Source organism: Lissotriton vulgaris, chromosome 1_1 (genome assembly GCF_964263255.1).
Source record: "Lissotriton vulgaris chromosome 1_1, aLisVul1.2, whole genome shotgun sequence".
Lineage (NCBI taxonomy): Eukaryota > Metazoa > Chordata > Amphibia > Caudata > Salamandridae > Lissotriton > Lissotriton vulgaris.
The window spans coordinates 159,919,154-159,937,131 of NC_141685.1; the positions used below are offsets into that span (position 1 = coordinate 159,919,154).

General features: G+C 48.8%; 1 protein-coding gene across 1 annotated transcript in view; it reads right to left on the minus strand.

The window, feature by feature from the left end:
• LOC147737957 (uncharacterized) overlaps nt 1-17,978 on the minus strand; it is a 168,181-nt gene that overhangs the window by 107,429 nt on the left and 42,774 nt on the right. Inside the window, 1 exon segment of the mRNA XM_086925004.1 lies at nt 16,598-16,843. Coding sequence (XP_086781130.1) covers nt 16,598-16,843 — 246 coding nt within the window.

The window sequence follows — 17,978 nt, forward strand, 5'->3', positions numbered from 1 at the left end:
GCTGGCAGCTTGCCGGCGCCATCCAAAAATAGTTACAACAGGCCAGGCTTGAACTTTTGCCCCCGGAAAAATCCGCCGCTTGCGGATTTGCGGATTTTCAGTAAATTCGCGGGAGTTCGCGGATTGCGAATTTACCGAAAATTCGCAAAATCCGAGAGCGGAACGGATTTTCCGCCCATGCTTAATGCTGACTGGGGGCCTATTGTTCTTCACAGCTGCAGAGGATACGTTGCAGGAGCGGCGTTGTGGAGTTCGTTGCGTCTAGTACTACCCTCGCCACCAATATTGGTCCCACGAGATGCAGCACCCCGGCACGGCCTCCGACAGGCCGCACAATGGGGAAACCGGATAAATCTCAGCCAAAAATACATTTTGATCAAGCCAAGAAAACAACAGATTCAGGCACAGCGGAACAATCCTCCACTCAAGCGCCTATGGGGGACGCGAACCCTGCTGCGTCGGTGGATTTTCAGTCAATGTTCACGACGATCCAAGCCACGCTGACTAACATAGATGGGAAGATCGATACCTTGACCTATAGAGTGGATCATATGTCGGAACGGCTCGATCCCACAATGAGAGGATAGATATGTTGGAAAGACGGATACCGGATTCAGAAGACGCACAATGCCACATGGACACAAAACGAGAAACGGTCAAGAAAGCATTGGCTGCTATCATGGCTAAATCAAAAGATTTAGAGGCGAGATCCCGCAATAACAACTTGCGCGTCATGGGTGTAGGGGAAACGACAAACATGGGAAACATGGAGCGCTACATCAAAAATTTACTAGTGACCCTTTTTGGCAAAGACACATTCTCAGATGTCTTCATCGTTGAAAGAGCACACAGATTACTTGCCCCGCCGCCTCCGCCGGGGGCCAGACCGCGTCCGATCATTGCAAAACTTTTTAACTATAGAGATCGGTTTGCGGTGCTTCGAAAAGCCAGGGAGCTGGGAACCTTAACACATGATGGGATGAATATTTCCATATACCCAGATTTCACGCAATAAGTGCAAGAGGCGCAGAAAAAGTTTGTAGCAGTCAAGAAATCACTGAGGGACCAGAATATTCCATAAGCGATGCTCTACCCAGCACGGCTTCGGATCACCGAAGGGGGAGAAAAACAAAAACTACAATGACCCAAGGAGGTCCTTAAATTTTTGCCGCTGAAGGGCGCTCCAGTACCACTTAGAAAATCATCGAAGGGCGTGCAGGAGGAGTAAGGACACACTTCAGACGTTGAATGATTGACGGACCCCCTCGACCCTTGTACAGTACTGGGTCATTGCAGCTTGTCTGTAGCCGAGGACGAGCTGCATGGACACAGATAAGTAAACACCATGAACACATGTCATGATGTATGGTTCCTGAAATTTTACTTTGGGGGCATGCACATGATGTAGAGCTTTTCTTGGTGCTGTGGTCTGCATTTTTCATGATAAGTGGTTTCTTCACCGAGGTCAGAGGTCTGCAAGGTGGAACTTAGATGATTAAGCAACCCCCCCCCCCGTGTGACTAGGTGTAACGACTGGATTTTTGGACCAGATGGGATCAGCTCCTGAGAGCCCCTCTAACCCAGCCGGAACGTAACCACCTCCCTCCTCAGGACCATCTATCCAGGCACCTGGGTACCTACCTGAGGATGGGGAACTCGCAATATACAAGCTCAAATCATCAGAAACACCACTAAATCTATAGGGATACTAAGAATACTCACTGATTACTAAGGACATCCATGCCCTATACCACACTCATACCTCATAGTCTCGCGACCACATGGGTCCAGACTAATCTACCCTGGGGCAGTTCTGATTATCTACCATTACACACTGATTACCCTCAGTGCTCACTCGACACGCAATCTGGCGTGCCATACACACTGAGCTGCAGCCTCAGTGCTCACTCTCTTTCACACGATCTTCAGTCCGGCAGATCTAAACACTGGTCTCCTTCCCAGTGCTCTCATTCACACACGATCTACAATCCGGCAGATCTAAACACTGGTCTCCTTCCCAGTGCTCTCATTTACACACGATCTACAATCCGGCAGATCTAAACACTGACCACAATCAGTGTTCTCACTAACGCCACTTACAAATGACAACCACTTTCCTATGAATACCTTCAGCTCTCTGTCTCTATGTTGGGAAGTCTCTCTCACTATTCACTAAGGGTTCGCTTCTACAATAATATTATGGGATGGCCGAATCACTTAGTGTCAACAATTCCCTAGCTCAAGGGCTCCTCTTTCTCCCTACTTGTTCAGACTTACCGGATCAGGGGCAGCATCTGTTCTGGCTGTAACATCTGACTAGAAGAAAAGGTTACCTGTTCTCTGAAATAGGAGACACTCTGTTTGCAGGAATAAAAACACTCTCTATCATAAAAAAAAACAACCCATACACACTAGTTCACTAAGAACTGGGGTCTCTTTATTTTAACAATGATGAAATACACATACACAAATCTGCGGGGTCTCTATAACTAACAGGAACTTTAACACACCGCTGAAAGAAAAGGATTAGATATACAGTACAAGGTTATCTGCGGGGACAGGAACTTTTAACACACCGCTGAAAGAAAAGGATTAGACATACAATAGCCTAGGGAATAAGGACAAGATTAAGGTGTAAGTGTAAAGGGGACTAGTTTAGACTACCTCACCTATTAGAAGGAAGATTTCTCTCTGACTCTGGTGGGATCAGGGCTCTCTCAGTCTCTCCCTCCGTCACCACAGCACCACGCCTCTGGTTCAATTGCTCCAGCTGACAGCCTTAGCTCCTCCATCTGCTTTGATGCTCTCTGACAAACTGGCAGTCCCAGCTGATAGTCACTGCTCTCTCTTCAGCTTCAGCAATCATCTGCCTTCTTTCTCCATTCCAGAACTGCACTGCATTCTGCAGCTCCAGCAGACATCCTGCTCTCTCCTCTGCAAGAACCAAACTGCACTGACCACTCCTCCTCTCCTGCAGTTCGCTAATATGGATTCCTCTCCCCTCATGGAAATTTCCAACAGAGGGCTGCCTCCCACCGAATTCCTGTGCCAGCTCCAGAGCTCTTTGCGCAACACAGTGGCCAGCTGCTTGTTACGTCTGGGCCCAAGAGACAAACACATTCCTCGGATAAGAAGCAGTCCAGACTGGTTTTCCCCTAGCAGTCAACAGCCTTAACTATAAACTTTACCTTTACCCCTGAAGCCTCTCAGCTCCATCAAAATGGAGTCTCTCTAGTTCTGGGCCTTGTACGCCTAAGAAGGATGAAATAACCCTTAGCTCTGTCAGAGTACCTACATAAACCATACCAATGTGTAATATAAAGTCAGGACCACAGGATCCAACCTCTACTATAAGCAAAAATGACAGGCCAAAGCCAATAGGCAATAGATGGCCTCTTCTAGGTCTGGAAGAAAGGGCTTAAAAGGGCCAACACAAGCTAGGAATACATATCCTAGATGTGAGCAAGATTAAAGTCTATATCACTGCCAACTAGGGCCAAAAAGCCTGCCTATACACTAGGTCACTGGGGTTTCCGGCGGGCGGCTCCCGCCTCCATGTGTGCACCACATTATCATCTTGTTTGTAATGGGGTTTGTTTGAAGGGAGGTTCTAGAGTTTGTTTGTGGGATGGCTTTAGCAATTAGGTGCGGCTGAAGTGGGTGGGTGAGGGGGGATGGCAAGTTTCAAAATCTGGGTTTGTTAATGGGATTGAATTACCAGAGACGCTTGAACTTACACGGATTGCATCCTTTGACCTTGGCGGCAGGACACTGACACAATTACACTTAACGCCTCGTGATGACAATGAGCAAGAAATATAACTGTATGACATGGAGTGTCAGAGGGCTTAATACCCCCCAAAAGAAATCACACAAGTGTTTGCCTACTTAGACCGCCACAGCGCACAGATCGCCCTCCTGCAGGAGACGCATCTGAGTATGTCCACTGAGGTTAACATCGCAGGCAAATGGGCAGGATACAAGCTAGCCTCCTCGTACTCCTCATATGCAAGAGGGGTACTCATATTAGTGAAGAGAGGCATTGCATTTACGTCTATTAACACATACATAGACAAAGAGGGGTGATGCGCCATGGGGCAAGGTAAGCTTGGACCCCCCCTTGTCACCATCATAAACACTTATGGGCCAATAGCGGACGAGCCGTACACTTTCCTACGGCTGGCCTGAAGCGGTCATTGTGTGAGCGGGGACCTAAACACATACCTAGATCCTCATCTGGATAAATCAAGCTCGCTGGGGATACGTACACCCAAAATACCAAAGTGCATTAATGATGCTATACTTGAATTTGGTCTTGTAGATGTCTGAAAACTGCGTAATGGTACAGCTAAGGAGGGTACGCATGCTACACCTGCACACAATAGCTGGTCCCGATTGGACTACTGGCTTCTCAGTGAGAGGGCCAATGACTGGGTTACGGATGTCACGATCCTCCCACGCACATCGTCGGCTCATAATCCGATGCTGCTCTCCTTTAAACATGCAACTAATGTACATCGCCCATACATATGGCGCTTCCGTGCGCAGGCTCTTTTGGATCCGCTGTATAATAATACTGTGAGGGAAGCCATTGAACAATATTTTGCTGTAAACACAGGTACGGTGGACAGTGCATCCACACTTTGGGAAGCTTTTAAAGTGACTATTAGAGGGGTTTGTATTAGCACCACAGCGGGCATTCTTAAAGATCTTCGAGGCAAACTAACACAGGCCGAGCACAAACTAACAGGTTTAGTAAGGCAATACACAGACAATCCCTGTCCTGAAACCCTAGCTCGTATACATGAACAAAATAGGGAATACGACTCACTGGCAGAATCTGAGATACGCTACATTGCACGCAGACATGTTGTGCGAGCCTATGGGGAGGGAGGGCGCCCGGGCAGAAATTTGGCCACTAAAATAAGAAGTTGTGAATATTATCACCACATACCTAAGCTCATAGACCAGCAGGGCATGGAGCATTACGCCCCCGAGGTGATAGTGTCTATTTTAAACATATGGCTGTCTCTGTGGAGGGGGAGGGGTCACTGCATCTCAGAGTGAAGCTCTTATTTTACTTATTATACTTATTTATTTTAAAAGTTTTATATAGCGCTGGCTAGACCCAGAGGTATCAGAGCGCTTTACATGATCAGGATAGAATAAGGCCACAAGTAGTAAAAAAGCATAATAACAAAGTAAAAAACAACCATATTACAAAATCAAGGAGGAATGAAGCAATAGACAAAGCAGTATTCTTTTCAATTTCTTTATTCAGCACTTCAAAAGATACGATAAAAGTACATAAAAACATTGAGAAAGATAAAAAACCAGATTAAAAAGTTAGAAAGATAAAAAACATTACATTCTTATCAATTATGTCCATATATCCGGTGTCTCAATATACAGGGCATTACAATCCACTCATCTGTCTCGAGTTCCTTAACCTCATTACCATCTTGATGAAACTCGTGATACAGGACAATGTATAAGCATCAGTAGCATTCTGCAAAAACAATAGAGCTACCTTGGCATGTCTAAATTTAGCTCGTTTCAGGATTCCCAAAAGGGACTTACGCCTAGGTAATGAATAAAAATGAGCATAACAATACAAAGTGATGGGTATCCTGCGGAGACCTATTGCCGCAGCCGCAGGTACCCTTCTGCTCAACCTTTAAGGTAAAACCAAGAGGATCAGACAGTAAGTGATGCAACATGTTAAACCTTAAACGGGTCATATAAAATCTGTCCTGTGCGTTAGGAGTCACTGAAAGGTAGGGTTCCCTTCTGCTTTCCGTTTTCAATAGTCTATAGGACACAACCGTAGATTTGCGCTCTTCTGTAGCTGCCCTGCGCATGGTTGTCCATTCACCAAACAGTTTCTTAACGGTTGTCTTAGTCTGGGCAATAAGGGCTTCAGGCGCGTTATAGAAGTTCTTACAACCTATAGCCTCTAGAGTGGATTTTACATATTTTATCCAGGGGATGGAGCACCCTTTGTCTCGATTCAGGCAGTCTGTGATGATTTGCCTACTCAGGCCAGCCTCGGGGTTGGACCAAATTTTAACCCAGGTCAGAAGCGGCCTGATCTTGATCTGGTCTTCAATATAAGGTTCTCCCAGTTCCTCATGTATAATGTAGGCAGACGTACTATGTGGTACTTTCAGGATACTTCTGAAGAACTTATTTTCTTCTGCCTGGACCTGGTATGTATTCGCGAAACCCCAGACTTCTGCCCCATATGCTGCTTTAGTACAGCATATTGATCTATATAAATTCATCACTTGCTCAGGGGACCATCTACCCAGCCTTCTCCCATAACCCATTATCGCCTCAGCAGAGGCCACCAATTTTGCAGCCCGTTTGTCCACCAGAGGTTTGAACTTTAAGAGCCCATCAAATAATACACCTAGGTAGGAAAAAGACTGAACCTGACCAATTTTGTAAGTTCCTATCTTATAAGAAAATGTGTCTGGCCTTGCCCCCGCTAACATAACATATGACTTGTCCAGGTTTGCTGACAAATCAAGGGTTGCCATAAAGCTTACAAATCCGTTGATCAGCCTCTGCAGCTCCCGCGGCGTCCGGGCTAACAACACCGCATCATCCGCGTAAAGCAGGACGGGGACTGGGCGGGAACCTATTTGTGGGGAATTCACTCCAAGTTTTCGAAGTTCCCTGTCCAAGATGTTAATGTACAATGAGAACAAAAATGGAGCTAGGATGCAGCCTTGCCGCACTCCACTAGTGCATGGAAATGATGAGTTCTTACTTCCATCTTGATTAATGCAGACAGACGCGGTTGTGTTCCAGTACAGGGCCTTGAGGGTGTTAACTAAATCTTCTTCTGCCCCTAGGTCTATCATCAAGGCCCATAGCTTCTCCCTGTTCACATGGTCAAATGCCGCAGAGAGGTCCATGAACCCCAGATAGACGCCTCCTTGCTGGCTATAGTATACTTGGCGATCAACAGATAGAGGTTCAGGCATTGGTCCGTGGTTGACCTTCCCGCCCTAAACCCATATTGGATATCTGTTATTAACTAGTGGTCGTCAACCCATTCAGACAGGCGGTTTAAGATGACACGGCCCAGCACCTCTGCCGTGACATCAATCAAGGATATCGGGCGGTAGCATTGAGGGTCATCCCGATTCCCTTTTTTAAATATTGGAACTATAGTTGCCGTGGACCAAGAGCGCGGCAGGCATGCCTCCACCGCTGCGTTCAAGGTCCTTGTGAGGATGGGTGCCCACAATTCTACATTACTAAGATAAAGGTCGGGGGGATGCCGTCTGGCCCAGGTGCTTTATTTTTGGTTAGCCCCAGGATTGCCCCTTCCACTTCTGCCTGGTAATCTCTAGCTGTGCCGTCAATTGTAGCCTCTGCCCCACATTATTATTAATTTCACCTGTATGATTATATAAATTATTGAAGTGGGCATGCCACTGCTCTGGTAAAATGGTATTCAGAATTTTTGGGGCGTTTTGAGTCCTGGAAACATGGTTTATTTATAATTTTCCAGAACTCAGTCAGATCTCTTCTCTCCGCCGCCTCCCTTAAGTCCTCCCAGGCCAGCCTTTGGAGGCTGGTTTTGCGGGTTTTTAGGGCCTTCTTATATATCAACCTACATTGGGCTATGTGAGTGTTATCCCTGGGATGCATTTTTAGGCTGTATTTAAGATCTTTATGTGCCTTTGAGCATTCTTTATCAAACCATCGAGGTGTAGTGGCTATTGTCCTAGTCGTGGTGGTCTTTAAAAGTCCCTCGATGAGGTTGGCCAGCTCTTCAAATGCGGATACTACCGGCACGCCCTTGTTATTTAGGTCGAGGCATACATTTATTGCATCTGACCCTGTGGTTATTAAGATTTTATAAAACCTGTCCCCATCTATTTTGGACCATCTAAGCCTCCTCCCTTGGCCTGATATTCTCTCTATCGTTCCTACTCTAGATGGTGCATTTTAAATTTTTAGTCCTTTAACTCCAACACCAATGGGTTATGGTCGCTAAATATGCTATTTTCAATATCCACCCTACTAACCCATGTTTTTAGTATAAGAGAGACCATGATATAGTATATATATTAGAATGACATCCTCTGCCCTTAAAGGTTGGATTAAGCTCCCCACCGCTACCCATTTCAACCATGTTCATGGTATGGACCAGATTATGGCTTTTCATCACCCTATCTATCTCCCACCCCTCTGGAGAATGCAGGAAGTGTGGTCCTTTCTCCACTGTGCACCGTGACCAGTCCCTGTTTAGTGGTCTTAGGATCCCACAAAGATGGCAATTAAAATCACCTACAAGAACCACCGATGGGGCAACTGTTGCCTTTGCCACCGATAGCTGGGCACTTAAGCAGGAGTCCAGTTCTTTTACTGTGTTTCCCTTGCTATTTGCTCCCACCGCGTTGAACCAATTAACCAGGGTGATGTTTACCCCTTTTGAGCGGAAACCTATCACCTGCATATTATGTGATGTCCAGTTTAAATTGGGCCAGACCCCTTCTATACGAAGGTCTACATATGTGATTAACCCTCCCACCGCTCTCCCTGAAGATGACCTTTGAGCAGGGACTGGGAAGCACTTAAACCCCTCCATGGAGAAGTGATTGGAGTCAATCATCCAGGTCTCCTGAAGGCATATAACATGAAACATAGTGATGTATTGCCTCCATTCTTGGTCCTCAAATTTAGCAGCAAGTCCTGCTACATTCCAGGGCACAATTTTTAGTGTGTCCTGCCCAACTAGAGTACTTGCTCCAACCCCAACGGGGTAGGTGGTCATATTTCCCTCATTAATCGTTATTTCATTTGGGGCAGTTTCCTTATTTAAGTTTATCTCTTCCTTTTAACTGGGCTGGGTAAATCCCAAGTATCTTTACTAGGTACCTCATGGGCTGTAATCTGGGTCCCCCGTTGTTGCTCCAATTCACCCATCTCTCTGCTTCCCTCGTGCTTACTACTAGGGTGGTGGTTGGAATAATTCCCTTTAGTTCAGGCCCTTTCGTAAACTCTTCACTGACAATTTCTAGTGAAGAATTCCCATCCTGTAGTAGTCAATCCACCTCCCCCAGCACGCTGAACCTGTTCCAATGGGCTTGTAGTGGGTATGTGGGGTTGTGTGGAAATGTGCCCTCCCCAGACAATCGCCAATGTTGCCTTCTATTTGGTGGATCATAATGACCCTGTTAGATCTGGGGGTCTCTAGTTGGCTGAGGTAGGCCCCTTAGACCAGATAGGGACCCTTGCATCTAGTCAGGGCACAGGGACACACACTGTAGATAAACCCTGCTCCCTCTAGGTAGCTTGGCTCGAGCAGTCAGGCTTATCCCCAAGGCAATGTGTAAGTATTTGCATTCGGTTACAATGACCCCCCAATGTACACCACTAACTGAGACCACACAGGTGAGTTATACATAAATAACTTTTATCTAGTTTTGGCACTGTAAATAAAATCACATAAGCATTGCACGTATTTCTCTTATCACTCTTCTTCTTGTTTCAGGTAGGCACTTGTTTTAGGAAAGTTTCAAAATAGTCTCTAGTCTCTCAAAAATAGATCGTGATAGAAGGACTCAGGTGTAGGGATTCAGCACTCAAAAACGTGCTTCCTAAACTGTACTTTGCCCTAGCAGGAGCACCGCTCCTTCTACTCAGGTTCCCCCCTTCTCAATGGGGAGATCGGGCACTTGTTGTTGGTCCCCGTGTCCCACGCTCAATGCGGGACCTTCGGGGGGACGATGCGCACGCCCAAGAATACTTCCGAGGCGAACGTAGTCACTTGCACAGCCCCAGCGCTTCCTCTGCAGCCGGTGTCAATACCGGGGGCTGGGGGCAGGCGATCTCTCTCTCTTTAGGGTTTCAGACTCACCCTCGCAGGTACGATCGCTGTTGCAGGCTTCAGGTGCTGAACTCGGCTTCTCCAATCCGGTCGCGGCGTTTGCAGGCTTCTCGCTGACGTCGAGGAGTTCTCCAGAGTCAGCCACTCACAGCGTGGCTCCAGGGACAGCTTCCGATGACGCGGCGGCACTTCCTCCAATCGATGCGCAGCTCACGAGAACAGCTTACAGCAGCGGCCAATCACAGCGCGTCTTCTCCGACGAGCCTCCCGGCAACAACCAATCAGGTTGCGGCCCCTTCGTGCATCAGCCAAGGTGCCGATCAGTTTGCAAGTTGGTTTCTGTGGAGAAGCGTGGCTCAGTGGTTAGAGGCGGCAGACCCGGAAGCTGAGATCGACCGTGGACCAGGGTTCGATTCCCCGCCTCGGCGGGTCTCGGGCTCAAAATTCCACGGACTCGACAATTCTCACTATGGTGCCTACTCAACTCACGGGGTCACACTCTCTGACTCTGGGCAATAGCTTGCTTAATCTCCACTATGGCCCCTCGTGGCGGGATGCCTGGCTTTCACCTTGTGGACACCCTGCCGTGGTTTCTCACAGGGGAATACCAGGACGGGTTCCACAAGCAAGCGCCGGGACGCTTACGGGCAGCTGTGCGCTTTACAAGTCCAGCACATTTACATTTACATTCGCGGGCCCCAGGCCACGGCGGTGAAGTCCGATGGCAAGAATATACGGCTCCCGGGGTCACAGGTCACGCGACTTCGCACGGAGTGCGATTTAACCCCTTGGGAACACCGACAACACTTCTTCAGCCCCACACGTGCCGATGAGCACGTCGAACAGTGGTGCAACTTGTAGGGAATCTTCAGCGCGGCGCTCCTAGACACTCAGAGCAGCCAGCGCGCCCCACATTCGATCTCTTCCGATTCTTCAGATCGAACCCACGCTTCCAGGAACACACAGCAAGGCAAGCAGGAGGGCACAGCAGATCTTAGCGAACACAGCAGTTTCTTCTGGGGCAACCTTTGTAGTCCTGGGTTGCAGACAGGAGGCCAGCTCTTCTCAGGCCTTGGAGATTCACAGCAAGACACAGCACACAGCAAGAGTCTTTGTAGGTTTCAAGCAGGGTCACAGCACACAGCAAAGTCCCTCTTCTCCTCAGCTCAGTTGGTTAGCAGAACAGGTCAGCCCTTAGAGCACACAGCAAGGCAATCTTCCTTCAGTTCTTCAGTCCTTCTTCCAGCAGAGGTTCCTTCTTGATTGTTGTAGAATCTGATTTTCTGGGGACAGGGGTCCTATACTTATACCCCAAAAAGGCTTTGAAGTCCTTTGAAGTCCCTAGAAGTTCTTAGAAGTTCCTTGTGCATTGGACCCTGAATCCTTGTCTGATCCCAGATCTGGGTGGAGTGGAGCACTTCGTTATCTGATCTTCCTGGTTCCTTTCAAGGAGAGGGGCAGGGTCGTCAGCCACCCAGCAGGAGGTTGGAGCCAGTGTTGTGGCAGGCAGGCACATCCCTAGCTATTTCCAGGTGCTACCTCCCCCCTTCACTTCCAGATGCTAATACCAGCACCCCATCAAAGGGCTGACTCATCTAACCCCCTGGGGGCTTCCTGCTCCTGTCACTTTCAAACCAGACAGTCAATCCACAGCCATACCCAGGCACACAGGAGGGTCAGACAAGAGAATAGCGACTTCTCTAAAAGTACTATTCTCCCACTCAGGATTTAAAAACCACCCCTCACAAAAGATGGGTTATTAAATGCTGAGCGCAGGGATATGAAACACTCATGTCTTATCTTGTTCCTATGAGGAGTTAGGCTGACAGCCATTGGCCCCGGCCTCTCCCATGTTATCCTATGGAGCAAGATAACCTTGCAGCAGTGAGCACATAAAATGGCTGTTGTTCACTACCAGGGCATGGTACCTGCACTAGTACATGCCCTACCTTTTACATACACCGCATCCTGCCCAGGGGGGTACCTTGGGCCTTCCATAGGGATGACTGATGTGCACAAAAAGGGAAGGGTTAGGCCCGGTCACTGTGGACACTGACCAGGGTGACATGGCAGTCCTAGAGACTGTAGGCAGGCCTGCAAAGGCAGGCCTGAGACACCATTTTAAAGCTACACATGTGGGTGGCGCAATCAGCGCTGCAGAACCACTAGTAGCATCTGACATCACCAACCCTGGCACACACAGTGCACATTACTAGGGACTTCCTGGTGATACAGATATGCCAATCAGGTATATCCAATCAAATATGATATTTTACCTTAGGAGCACTTACACTCTGACACTGATTAGCAGTGGCAGAGTGTCCAATACATCTAAACCAGCAAAACGAGATTCAGCATAGCATCACAAATCCAGGTAGCAGAGGCAAACTATAGGGGAAGAACTCACGCCAAAGATGTCAGGTCTAACATGTGTCCCCTCCAGCTGAAAGTGGGGAGAACTACCCACCCTCTTGGGAGATCTCATCACTAAGGCGGAAAAACCTGGACAGACCGTCAGCATTGGCGTGTTCTGTACCGGGACGGTGTTCCACTGTGAAATCCATCCCCTGTAGGGAAATGGACCACCTCAACAGTTTTGGATTCTCACCCCTCATCTGCATCAACCATCTGAGGGGCCTGTGGTCGGTCTGAACACGGAAGTGAGTCCCAAACAGATAGGGCCTCAACTTCTTCAGAGCCCAGACCACAGCAAATGCTTCCCTCTCAATGGCACTCCATTTCTGTTCCCTGGGGAGTAATCTCTTGCTAATAAAAGCTACAGGTTGGTCTCCGCCCTTGTCATCCATCTGTGAGAGCACCGCTCCCACACCTTGCTCTGAAGCGTCTGTTTGCACAATGAACTCACTAAAGAAGTCAGGTGCCTTCAGCACTGGTGCTGTGCACATTGCAGTTTTCAGGGCATCAAAAGCAGTTTGACAGGCCTCAGTCCAATTTACTCTCTTAGGCTGGTTTCTAGAAGTTAGTTCTGTCAAGGGGGCGACAATGGTGCCATATCCCTTGATAAACCGTCTGTAATACCCAGTGAGACCTAAAAAGGCTCTCACTTCTGTCTGAGTCTTGGGAGATTCCCAAGCCAGAATGGTATTAATCTTCGCCTGGAGGGGCGCCACCTGGTCGCTCCCTACCTGGTGTCCTAAATACACAACAGATCCCTGCCCTATCTGACACTTACTGGCCTTGATAGTGAGGCCTGCCTTCTGCAGAGCCTTCAACACTTCACAGAGGTGTTGCAGGTGTTCCTCCCAAAGGTAACTGAACACAGCAATGTCATCCAGGTAGGCGGCGCTGAATTACTCCAGCCCGATCAGTACCTGGTTGACCAATCTCTGGAAGGTGGCAGGGGCATTTTTTAATCCAAAGGGCATAACACGAAATTGGAAATGCCCCTCTGGAGTTGAAAATGCTGACCTCTCCTTCGCTCCCTCAGTCAAAGCAATCTGCCAGTACCCCGAAGTCAAATCAAAGGTGCTGAGATACCTGGCAGCTCCCAACCGATCCACAAGCTCATCAGCTCTGGGGATGGAGTGCGCGTCAGTCTTAGTGACCGCATTGAGCGCACGGTAGTCCACGCAAAACCGAAGTTCTGGTGTGCCACCGGGTGTAGCAGATTTCTTAGGAACTAAGACCACTGGGCTAGCCCAGGGACTGCTGGAGGGCTCAATTACCCCTAGCGCCAACATCTTGGAAACCTCTTCCTTGATGCTAGCCCTGACCTTGTCAGCCACTCTGTAAAACTTCTGTTTCACAGATGGGCTGTCCCCAGTGTCCACATCATGGACGCACAAGTTGGTGATACCTGGGATCAATGGAAAACAGGGAGGCAAACTGTCCCAACACTTGGCGACAGTCTTGCTGTTGTACTGGGGTCAGAGTAGGTGAAAGAATCACGCCATCTACTGACCCATCTTTCTCTTTGCTTGCCAGGAGGTCAGGAAGAGGGTCACTCTCCTCCTCTCCTCCATTATCTGTAGCCATGAGCATAGCTACTTCAGCCCTCTCAAAGTGTGGCTTGAGGCGGTTAACATGCAAGACTCTCAGGGGCATCCTAGGAGTCTTCATGTTGATCAGGTAAGTCACCTCACTCTTGCGCTCTACCACCTCATATGGTCCAGTCCACTTGTCACGGAGTGCACAAGGCTCCACTGGCGCCATTACCCACACTTTCTGCCCAGGTTGAAATTCAATCAGAGTGGCATTCTGATCATACCACCTTTTCATTTCTTCCTGGCTGGCTTCTAGGTTCTCTTGAGCGAGCTTCCTGAAGCGCAGGGTCTGGTTGCGGATGGCCAGCACATAGCTGAACACATCCTGGGGGGTTTTCCCACGGGATTTCTCCCAACCCTCTTTCACCAGTGTGAGAGGTCCTCTGACAGGGTGGCCATACAGCAGTTCAAAGGGACTGAACCCTAAGGACTTCTGAGGCACCTCCCTGTAGGCAAACAACAGGCATGGTAACAAGACGTCCCACTTCCGCCTCATGGGTTCTTCAAGGCCCATAATCATGCCCTTGAGGGTGCGGTTGAACCTTTCAACCAACCCATTTCCTTGAGGGTGGTAAGGAGTGGTAAACTTATAAGTTACTCCACACTCCTCCCACAGAGACTTCATGTATCTAGAAATGAAGTTAGTCCCTCGGTCTGAGACCACCTCTCTGGGGAATCCCACACGGGAAAAGATCCCCATCAATGCACGACTCACCACGGGGGCTGTGATTGTTCTGAGAGGGACTGCTTCTGGGTATCTAGTGGCATGGTCCACCAAGACCAGGATAAACCTGTTGCCTAAGGCTGTCTTGGGGTCCAAGGGTCCCACTATATCAATGCCCACCCGCTCAAAAGGGGTGCTCACCACTGGAAAAGGCTGGAGAGGTGCCACGCACTTCTTCCCGCTTTTACCACTGGCTTGGCACGTTTGACATGACTTACAAAAGGTACTGACATGCTTCTTCATCTGGGGCCAGTAAAAATGGGTGACAAGCCTGTGATAGGTCTTGTCTTGCCCCAGATGTCCTGCAAGAGGCACGTCATGAGCCAGACCCAGTAGGAAGTTTCTGAAGCACTCGGGCACTACCAGCACACGGGCTGCACCGGGCTCAGCAAACTTAGGCTCACTATAAAGTAAGTCATCCTCCCAGTAAATCCAGTGCTCTTTGGAGCTAAGGCCTGCTGCCTGGTCTGCAGCCTGCTGCCGCACACTAGCGAGAGAAGGGCACTCCTTCTGTGCTTGGCAAAAGTCCTCCCTGGAGGGACCACCCTCTTGCTGCCAATGGGTCAGCTCAGGCAATTCCCCTAGTTCAGCCACCTGTTCCCCTGTAGGTTCCAGGGCATCCCCCTCGGGTTATGCCTCCTCCTGGACCGTGGGAACAGTGGGGGCCGGTTTGCCGCGCCCTCTGCCCTTTCCTCTCTTGACAGGTACCTGGGCCATTATTCCAGGCTCCAGTTCCACTGATTCACCCTGACTAGCTGTCACTGCACGGGTGGTCACACAGATCCAATCCGGCAGTCCTAACATCCCTAAATGAGTTCTGTGCTCTACTTCCTTCCATGGAGAATTCTCTAGGTCGTTACCCAACAGACAATCTACAGGTAGGGCATCAATAACACAGACTTCCAAAGAACCAGAGACTCCCCCCCCATTCAAAAGGAACACGCGCTATCTTACAAAGGCGCACTGAGCGGTCAGAGGCCATTACAGGACGGAGGAGATTGGGAATTACCTGCTCTTCAGACACCCACTGACACCTAACAGATGTCACACTGGCCCCTGTGTCTCTCAAAGCCTCAATCTCCTTTCCATTGATGATCACCTTCTGCCCGTATTTTTTAGTGTTATCGGGCACAATAGGATCCTGGACCATCTCTTGGTCTCCTAATGAGACTAGGGTCATCATAGCTACACCCACATCCTTACTAGAAATCAAATCCCCTCCCAAAGCTGCACTACTCAACCCTGGGACTGGCGCAACAGCAGGTGCTGCTGGGGGTTTCTTGGGACATTTGGGAGCAATGTGCCCCACCTCGCTACAAGCATAGCAAGTTGGGGGAGGTCTGTTGCCCTTAGGGGGCCCCGGCTTCTTAGGCTGAGGGGGTTGGGACTCCTTTTCCTTGGAACTGTCTTGGGGCCCTTTAGTGACCTCCTTACGGTTACCCTTGTCCTCCCCCCCTTTCTGCTGGGGACCCTGTCCACCTTTGGCTGTGGTACCTACCACCCCTTTGTGAACCCTGGTACTAGTCCAACGGTCTGCCTCTTTAGCAAGCTCACTGGGTTCAGTTAACTTGCTGTCTAACAGATGCTGGCGCAGCTCTGGAACACACAAACTACTTAAGTGATCCCAATTAATAAAGTGACACAACCCCACATAATCAGTTACTTTGCTGCCTTTTATCCAACCCTCCAGTGCACGCGTGTACATACTCACACACTCCACCCATGTACTTGAATCAAGCTTCTTAAAGTTTCTAAACTTCTGGCGGTACTGTTCTGGTGTGAGCCCATACCTGAGGCATAAGGCCTCCTTCATAGTGGGGTAGGCTAAGGTTCCTGCTGCTTCTAAGGGTGCTAACACATCCCTCCCAGAGGCCTCAAAATGCTTCCACAAACCTGCCCCCCAACACTTTTCAGGCACTTCATTCATCTTCAAGGCAAGCTCATAGGATCTAAACCATGCATAGATATCCTCACCCTTCTGATAATTCTGCACCAGATCTGTTGGTATGTATACTTTACCCGCTTGTACTGGTTGTGCGCTGCCACCATTTAAACTGGAATCCACTTGCTTGGCTTTAAGCTCCAATTCCCTCATGCTCAACTCATGGGCCAAATGAAGTTTCTTCTCATCCAAAGCAAGAGCATTCCTCCTTTCCTCCGCCTTCTTTTCACTGTCAAGGCGTAGTTTCCTTTCTTCTGCTTGAGCTCTGAGTTTAAAAAGTTCAATCTCATGGGCCCTAATCTTCTCATTTTCCTCCAGCTCCTCTGGAGAAAAACCCCTACTAGAATGGATGCTGCCAGTCCTAAAAGCTGGCACTCTCACTGGTAACTCATTGGGTTCAAACCCATGCTCCTGTGCTCCATCTTCTCCAGTAGTATCCTCTGTTACAACATTCTTGGCCTCCCACCAGGCCCTTGGAGCTTTCTGTAGCTCTTCCTTGTTAGCGCTGCCCTTCACTGGGCACTTGAGCTGCTTGCAGAATTGCTTAAGTTGCTCCTTTTTGTAAATGAGTAACTCTTCTACCTCAAACTGCAGCTCCGCTATCTCCTCGCTTCCTTCTATCAGAGACATGATACTTCCTAGGTCCTCCAAAAATAGGTTTCACCAGAAAACGACTTCAAAGAAGAAAAAATAAATGTGTGCAATCCATTGCTGCTACTAGACTAGTGATGTACAAGGAATCACTGTAGGTCAAATGCAAATACTGGCTCTAATCCGCACCGCTGACCAACAATGTTAGATCTGGGGGTCTCTAGTTGGCTGAGGTAGGCACCTTAGACCAGATAGGGACCCTTGCATCTAGTCAGGGCACAGGGACACACACTGTAGATAAACCCTGCTCCCTCTAGGTAGCTTGGGTCGAGCAGTCAGGATTATCCCCAAGGCAATGTGTAAGTATTTGCATTCGGTTACAATGACCCCCCAATGTACACCACTAACTGAGACCACACAGGTGAGTTATACATAAATAACTTTTATCTAGTTTTGGCACTGTAAATAAAATCACATAAGCATTGCACATATTTCTCTTATCACTCTTCTTCTTGTTTCAGGTAGGCACTTGTTTTAGGAAAGTTTCAAAATAGTCTCTAGTCTCTCAAAAATAGATCGTGATAGAATGACTCAGGTGTAGGGATTCAGCACTCAAAACGTGCTTCCTAAACTGTACTTTGCCCTAGCAGGAGCACCGCTCCTTCTACTCAGGTTCCCCCCTTCTCAATGGGGAGATCGGGCACTTGTCATTGGTCCCCGTGTCCCACGCTCAATGCGGGACCTTCGGGGGGACGATGCGCACGCCCAAGAATACTTCCGAGGCGAACGTAGTCACTTGCACAGCCCCAGCGCTTCCTCTGCAGCCGGTGTCAATACCGGGTGCTGGGGGCAGGCGATCTCTCTCTC